The 8,895-nt window shown below is 36.2% G+C and overlaps 2 protein-coding genes across 2 annotated transcripts; both read right to left on the reverse strand.

Moving 5' to 3' along the window:
* Positions 1-630: 630 nt before the first annotated feature.
* LOC140987687 (phenylacetaldehyde reductase-like) lies at positions 631-3,741 on the reverse strand. The gene is made up of 6 exons (XM_073456312.1): positions 3,491-3,741; positions 2,460-2,629; positions 1,931-2,122; positions 1,498-1,660; positions 1,247-1,427; positions 631-896 (listed from the first exon to the last, which is right to left on the reverse strand). The coding sequence occupies exons 1-6, from the start codon at positions 3,606-3,608 to the stop codon at positions 764-766; spliced, it is 957 nt and encodes a 318-aa protein (XP_073312413.1). The 5' UTR covers positions 3,609-3,741; the 3' UTR covers positions 631-763.
* Positions 3,742-6,549: 2,808 nt separating this feature from the next.
* On the reverse strand, positions 6,550-7,395 carry LOC140988292 (uncharacterized). The gene has a single exon (XM_073457324.1). The coding sequence runs from the start codon at positions 7,393-7,395 to the stop codon at positions 6,550-6,552; it is 846 nt and encodes a 281-aa protein (XP_073313425.1).
* Positions 7,396-8,895: the final 1,500 nt, after the last annotated feature.

Genomic DNA, 8,895 nt, shown 5'->3' on the forward strand with positions numbered 1-8,895 from the left:
TGACAGAGCGGTGTGTGGGAGGAACGAAGAGAGAGAGAGCAAAGAAGAACGTAGAACTTGTGTGTTGCTTTGGAAAAATCCATTGATTAAGTTTCGCCTTGTTTTTGTTGTGTTGACATGGAGTTTGGAAGATATTCAAGGACAACACTTAATTAAAATGTTGCTAGAGAATTGTTTATTCAACTGAATTTTGGTTTCACAAAATTTTCATCCATCGTGTTTGGTTTTCTCTGCTGATAGAAATTCAAGATGCAATTTACTCACTTGATGTGTTCAGAGAATTAGCTTTTCGTTATTCACTTGTATTTTTTTTGACGTGTAAATCGACTATTTTTTAGTGAATCTTTTGCACTGAGACACCGCACAAATGTATTAACTTTTGCACAATTATTTGTGTCTTGATTTATTTACGTAGAGTTTTATATGTTAAATTATTCCGTTTCATGTTGTCTCAAGTATTACATTACCAAGTATTACATTACCACATTCAATACTAAAATCTGAAACACTTAATTATAGTATTTTTATGCTAAGCAATTTTTCAGAGGTGTATGTCGCTACACTCTCATTATTTGATGTTTGAAATAAGTGTACAACACTAAATATTTTGGAACCAAGTGATGGCAGGGATGTTCGGAAACCAAACCAACAAAACCGATTATTAATATAACTATTATCTCAATAGTAGAATTCAAATTACTTATTTGCTACATATGATGGATTATGAGACAGTACGAGTCCCAAGGTCCTGTTGTTCGCAAGTTCAGATGAGGAAATTTTTCTCTTTCAAGCTTTCAACCATATCCTTCAGGGTCACCTCCAAAGGCGTGAAAACGACGCCCAAATCTTGTGCTCTCTTATTGCATAGCTGGAATGTTGGATTACTTGGAGTGTTGCTGCAATAAGTAAAAATGTGTAAAGCTAGTTAAGATCTGTAGAATGTGAGATACTCGAATAGTGCTAGCCATGAAACCATTGTACGCTCAAGAGGGCAAAAGGGATCGTTTATTAAGAAAACATGTTAATGAATAAGAAATCCAACGAGAGAATTGTATGTCTGAACCGAGTTTTCTTGTCTTGTACAGGACCTCAGGTAAAGTGGTTGTGCATGTATGGTTTGAAAATTTAAGAAAGGATGGTGACCTCCCAGCCTCACGTTTATCAGGCTCGCGTGATTTTCCCGAGAAATGAAGGACCAATCGGGAGAGTGGGAACTTTAAAGTTTTTGAACAGATAAAAAACTTACATTTTAGGAAGGTCCAGAGAAGGATAAAGCTTATGTAAAATCTCCAGGACTTCCTCCGGAAGTCGCGCTGTTCCGGTCAAAAGGTATCTGTCACTAGCTGAAGGATTTTCAAATGCCAAAATATGTGCTTGAGCAACATCTCTCACATCGTCGAACACATAGTACGGGTATATTTCCTTTCCTGTAACAGAAACAGTTTAAATGATCAAGAAATCTGAATTGGTAAAAAGACATACAAATTGTTTGATCACCTTTGATCAAGTCCACAAATTCCTTAGAAGTGGAATTGAGTGTTGGCTGAAGGAGAGGACCGATCACGTATCCAGGATTGATTACTACCAAGTTGATACCATTTTCTTTAGAGAATTTCCATGCAGCTTCCTCTGCCAATGTTTTTGAGAGGCAATACCATTGCTGCTAAGCATGATCAAAATTTTGTTCAAATTTTTTATGTTGGATCCATATCCTAGTATTTTTCAAGAAACTATGTGTTCCATTCAAATTTCTGGGGTATTTTAATAGAAACAAACCATAACAGGATTAGAATTATCAACAGACGCCTACAAGGATCGTCTGAAGATTGGATCCCATATGTTGAAATTCTTCTGGATCTTGATGAGTCTTCAAAGGATTAAAACATCAGGTAGAAAAGGATAAAAGTGTGGTATTCCTAAAAGCACAAACCTTGATTTCTTCACAGAATACTGGATCTGAAAACCAAGTTTCATCAACTACAGCGTCAGGGCCTCGGGGACGGCGATTGAACAAAACCGCAACAATAGAGGATGTTACCACGACTCTTTTCACAGATGGTTCTTTGCTGCATGATTTTAGTACATTTAGAGTTCCCTTCACCGCCGGTTCTATCAGTTCTACCTAAACCAAGCTCATAAATATATCAAAAGTTTATTTTACACAATATTCAAAATAAACAAAGATATGTACGGCCAAGAATTTAGTTTTGTATAATTTTGAATATTGGTATCCCCCACGCTCTGCCATGAATTAGCAGTCAAATGTTTAGCACTGTGAAAATAATCAGTAATAAAAATATAGTTGTAGTTCGAGATTCAATATTTCAGACAAACAACAAATTAAAACATAATATCAACGAACAAGCCAAACCAAATAAAAATTGTTTACCAAGTATGAGGTATTCAAAAGAAGAATTGAACATCGCAAGAATCATGCACAAGCAAGAAAGATAACAAACCTGGGGGTCGGTTGCTGCAGCGACAGCAGGTGAGGCTGTGTGAAAGACCCCTTCACAACCATGGACCGCAGAATCAAAAGATCCATCTTTGATTAAGTTGGCTTCAAACAATTGTAATCTCTCCTCGGCTCCCTCAAGTCCTTTCAGGTGGGCTACTTTGTTTGGATCACCTGCATTTCAAAGTGCTTAAACAAATGTTGAGAGTAGATATATCTCAAAGAATCATACTCGCAAATACAACCCATTATTTCCTCGTACGGATATATATGTTAGTATCCACTTCTGTCACTTGATTCCATATCTAGAATATACCAGCCCAACCAAGTCTACAATCAGAAGAACATATGATTTTCTGCCACCATTCAACATGAATAAAAGGAGAAACGTCAATTTTCTTACTAAAACTATATCTCACCACGATGGCTGAAGCAGGGAGGGGCGTGGGAGACATATACATTTTCATACAATAAACATGAGAAAAATGTGATTTCGCTTCATATTCAGAAAGTTTCCAATTTTTAGCTGAGACTCGGATTCATTAGATTTCTGGCTCTGCTTAAAACCGAATGGAGAAACACCAAGATATCATCATTATTCACAGAACACCTCACAGTCATGTGACAGTAGGGACGCAGAAATATAAGGACAATCAGCCGAAAAATAAAGTAGTTGCTCCATAGAATCAATACAAGAATTCAGAATTCTAGCTCTAAAAAGTTCCCATTGTACTTTTTGATAAAGGTGATCAAGAATATCACAAAACAAAACAAAACAAAACAAAAAGATATGTTTCCGAAAAGGAACCCATAAAGCAAATACAAGAACATAACTTTCCCCAGGAAGCAAAAACAAGAACACAACTTTTCAGTCTTAACATATAAAACAGTACATAAATTTCTTGGTTGTGTGGCCCATCATGGTTTCGAAGCATCAATGTTGGATCCAACAACCAACAACTCTAAGATTATCAAGAAATCAATCAATCCAAACCCACAAAAGTAATCGCACTAACATAAATAGAGATTACTGACTGAGGTTTCTAACTGTGGCTTTGACAGTGTAACCCCGCTGAAGCAGAAGCTTAACCAGCCATGAGGCTATGTAGCCCGATGCTCCAGTCACGCACACAACTTTTCCCGCTCCACTCATCCTCTCTTTCTCTCGATCTCTATTCCAAACTTTGTGTATGCGTGCTTTTATCCTGTTTTGAAAACCACGAAACTTTTATCGAGAGTTTGAGTCCAAAATTGTCGTCGTGCTTCTAGAGGAAGAAAACTTGATCCTTGCCTTATTAAATTAAACTATTTATGATAAGTAAATGAAGCAGAGAATTAGGAATTATTTCACCTTTAAAAACCGATAACCGAAAATTCTGTTCAATAAGTTTGTTGAAAGGAGTAATTTATTCCATTATTATATTTTTTTTATAATATTGTTTATAAAAATATAGATATTTGTCTTTTTAGATTATTTATATTTATATTACGATCTATATTAAGTCAAGATACAAAATTTTGATTTAAAAGAGTTTTATTCTTAATAAAACTCTTGTTTTCATATTTTATAGATATCTATTTAAGGAAAAAGATCTAGGACAAAGAGATTTTATAACTAAGAGTGAAAAGATGTTGACAAAAGATGATGAATATAGATGTCACAGGAGACAAAGCACGGGAGTTGGTGATTTACTTCGAAGAGATCAAGTGCTCAAGCCAAGCAGTATTGTTGTGTTGCCGTGGATCGTTGAAGACAACCATACACAGCGCTGATTAGAATGTTGTTCATCAAAGAGAATTTCAGCTTCACCGAAGTTGCATCCGTTGTTATTTGGTTATTTTTGTGATAAAAGTATTGGATGCACTTTACTCACTCACTTTGTTAAGGGAGTTAGATTTTCTTTATTCAATAGTATTTATTTTGTGTAAATTGATCATATTTTCTGGTGAATTTTTTTTGCCTGAGGCACCGCACAAGTGTATTGTGCATGATTAATTCTATGTTATTTTATTCATCAAGAGTAATTATGTGTTAAATTAAATTATTCTGTTGCATGTTGTGATAAAGTGTTACAATAGTTCAAACTATATATTTTTACATATTCAATCGAATTTGAGTATTTAAACGGTAAAATTAAGTATTTGTGGATTCGAATTATGTATTATTTTTATTAATTTAGATATCATATTTTTACTTCACGAATATCATCATCGGTGTCACTTAATATTAACTTCAAATTATATTTTGGCATCCTCAAATAATTAGATATGAGCATTTACGGGATAAAATCATGTATTTAAAGACTCTAATTAGATACTCTTTGTACCAATTTAAGTATCACATTTTAACTTCACAAATGACACTATCAAAAGTCACTTAATATTACTTGAAACTTAAATATTTTCTTATACGTTTGAAGTATTCAAATAGCCAAATCGAATATTTGGAACCCCAAAATAAGTATTTTATCGATCAAAATAAGTACTTTTCTAATTCAACAATGAGTGAGAAACTATGTTTTTCAAAAATTAGATGACATTAATAAGTCATCTAAATGCATTTTCAATGAAAAGATAAGCAATTATTGAATTTATTGTTATAGCTCGAAAATCCAATATTTTCTTACACATTTGGAGTATTCAAAGAGTCAAATCAAGCATTTGAAACTCCAAAATAGGTATTTTGTAGGTCAAAATAAATACTTAATTTTATTTCAAGATGAGTGATGATCTATGTTTTTTTTAAAAAATAAAATGACATGAATAAGTCATCTTAATGCATTTTTCATGAAAAGACTAACAATGACTGAATTTATGGTGAATGTTCAAAAATATAATATTTTCTTATATATTTGGAATATTCAAATAGTGAAATCAAGTATCTAAAACCCCATAATAGGTACTTTATATGTCAAAATAAGTATTTACTTTTATTATATGATAATTGATAAACAAAATTTTTTTAAAATTATATTTTCAATGGAGAAGACAGATGTAATTTTTGTGGCTAAAATAATATATTTATTTAAATAATAAAAGGTAAAAATGTAAATTTTGCTTTGTGAGGTGTTAAAACTAAAAGTATAAATTTTTCAGGTACTGATTTCTAAAAATTATGACTAGATACTGAATCTTAATTGAAAGATTGGCAGATGTATTTTTTTTAAATTTACCATTGAATTATTAAATATTTTTCTCGATCTCAAATATATATTCTACAAATTTAATTTAATCTAAAAATTATCTTTCCATTGTTTTCAAAAATGGCGCGGGCTAGTTATGCAGAAGCTCCCAATATCTCCATTGAATGGTTTCCATGGACGCAGCTTGATCTCATACAGCTTTGGCCATAGTTTTCCTGTCACTGCGCAAAAAAGCATAAATGAACAATGATGAGAATATGGGAGATTTGCTCGTTAGATTCATGTGAAACGAAAAAAGTATGTGTTACCGAAAACCCGGTTTTTTTCTTGATCCCATGCTATGCCATTTAAAACATCGATGCCCTGAGAAATTGTCGAGTTTGAATTAACAGACATCCACAAAGAAATCTCCTGACAGCATACACAATAGAACCATGCATGTCGTCTATTTTCTTAATCAGATTCCATCTCTGTTTCATAAATATAAAGATTTCCTTGGGAAATAAAAAAAGATCTGAATATACTCCAAAAGAAGAGGTCAAAAGCATAGATATTTCCAAACAACTCATTAACACCATCAAAATATGCCAACGTTTCTGATTATTTCTACAAATTAGACCAACACAACCACAATACTTAAAACTAATATAATACATCTCAAACAACCTCAAATGACCCAAATAATTGAGTGAAATTCTTACCCAAACGGATGACAAATGGCGCGCAGAATAGGACTAAGATTCACGACCTTGCCTTGCTCAAAACTCCCGATTACCGCTGCAATAAAGGTCAACGGGACCTGGGCTACCTTTGCTGGTCCTCGACGACGGCGAACGGATTGGCTGCAGCTATGATTCGGCTGGAAAAAAGGAGGGCGACGGGAGAGGGTTTGGTGTGTGTCTGTGTGTGTCACGACTTCTATTAGGTGTAAAGTGTGTGTTATGCAAGAAATCAATCCATTCCAAGAATTACATCGAATTCCACCATGTTCAGTTGGATTAGGTTTGCCTTGAAATTCTGATTATCTATGAGAACACCAATATCCCGATATAGAGTGCGAGTTTCTAAAATCCGATTTGCAAGAGTTGCTACTCTATATGGTTCTTCTAAATTATCAGGCTTAGTTCCTAACTTCTTGGCAAATCTCTTAGACATGAATGAATGCGTAGCACCACAATCAAATAATACATAAGCAGGCATATTATTGATTTGAATGGTACCTGCTACGACATCATTTGAGTTGTCAGCCTCTTCTTGAATGAGAGCATAGACTCGAGCATTTGCCTTGTCCTCCTTAGGCTTGTTTGGAGTTGTTCCACCTGCTGGACCATTCTTTGGATCTGGAAAAGGGCATTGAGCAATGCGGTGGCCCAACTTTCCACAACGAAAACAAGCTCCATACTTCTTACGGCAGTCACCAGTGTGAGCGAATCCACAACTTTGGCACTTGACTCCTTCTTTGCTTGAATGAGAAGAAGTGGTTCCTTTGGCTGGAGCACTGGTGAATTGATTGCTTGAAAACCTAGGCCTCTTGAATTGTTGGCCCGGTTCGTACTGGCTTGACTGAGGACGTTTGAGTTTGTTCTCACCTTCACGCCTCTTGATGTCATTCTCAGCCCTGATGGCGGCTCCCATCAATTCATCAAAACTATTGGGCTCGATAACCACAAGGCCAGATTGAATGCGGCTGTTCAATCCTTTCTTGAAGCGATGTATCTTCAAGGCCTCGTCTCCCATGATGGTTGGGGAATAAGTTCCCAATGAGTGGAACTTGGATGAATACTCCACCATAGTCATGTTTGGTTCTTGAACTAAGCTTTCAAATTCTGATAGCTTCTGTACTCGAACTGCTGTCGGAAAGTATTCTTGGCAAGAATCATGCTTTAGTAGACTGTCATGGAAAGACGGTAACCATCCAAGCTCCACACCAAGAGAAAATTTTATTTCATGGCAAGACCAAAGAACGAAAGACTCTTCTTTCTGCTTCTCAAACTTGGAAAGCCATGAAAAGTGGAGAAGAAGTTTACCTAGACATGTTAAGCGAGGTAAAACAAGAAGCTGCACTTGCACTAGAAGATATTCCGGTAGTACAAGAGTTTCCGGATGTCTTTCCTGAAGAACTCCCGGGCACAATCACCGACCGTGAAGTGGAGTTTGAGATCAACTTGATTCCTGGGGCTGCACCGATCTCAAAAGCACCATACAGAATGGCCCCAGCGGAATTAAAAGAACTCAAAGAGCAACTTCAAGAGTTGTTGGATAAGAAGCGAATCTGACCAAGCGCATCTCCGTGGGGAGCTCCTGTCCTGTTCATAAAGAAGAAGGACAGAAGCATGAGATTGTGTATCGATTACAGGGAACTGAATAAAATCACAATCAAGAATAAGTACCCACTTCCAAGAATAGATGATCTGTTTGACCAACTCAAAGGAGCTACAGTCTTTTCCAAGCTCGATTTAAGGTCAGGCTATCACCAACTGAAGGTCGAAGCAGAAGATATTCCTAAAACAGCCTTCAGGACGAGATACGGCCAGTACGAGTTTACGGTAATGCCGTTTGGACTGACCAATGCCCCCGCAGCATTCATGGACCTCGTGAATAGAGTCTTCAAACCTTACCTTGATAGGTTTGTGGTTGTATCCATAGACGACATCCTTGTGTATTCACAAAGTAAGGAAGATCACAAAGAACATCTTCACCTCACCCTCCAGACGCTAAGAGAAAAGGAACTTTACGCCAAGTTCAAGAAATGCGAATTTTGGCTAGAGAGCGTCACATTCTTGGGGCACGTAATATCAGCAGCAGGAGTATCTGTGGACCCTAAGAAAGTTGAAGCAATCTCAGATTGGCCTAGACCAAAGAATGTGACAGAAATTTGAAGCTTTTTGGGATTAGCAGGCTATTATCGAAAATTTGTTGAAGGATTTTCTTCAATAGCCATACCCCTCACCAAGCTCACACGGAAGATTCTAAATTTCAATGGAGTGAAGAATGTGAGCAAAGCTTCGAGACTTTAAAGAAGAAGCTTACCTCCACTCCGGTGTTGGTATTGCCAACTGACGGCAAAGACTTCACCATCTACAGTGATGCATCTAAAGGAGGCTTAGGATGTGTACTCATGCAAGAGGGAAGAGTGATTGCATACGCGTCGAGACAATTGAAGTCGTATGAACAGAATTACCCAACACATGACCTCGAGCTAGCAGCAGTGGTGTTTGCACTAAAGATTTGGAGACAATATCTATATGGTGCAAAGTGTGAAATTTTCACCGATCACCAAAGTCTCAAATATTTGTT

Source organism: Primulina huaijiensis, chromosome 11 (genome assembly GCF_012295235.1).
Source record: "Primulina huaijiensis isolate GDHJ02 chromosome 11, ASM1229523v2, whole genome shotgun sequence".
NCBI classification, from domain to species: Eukaryota; Viridiplantae; Streptophyta; class Magnoliopsida; order Lamiales; family Gesneriaceae; genus Primulina; species Primulina huaijiensis.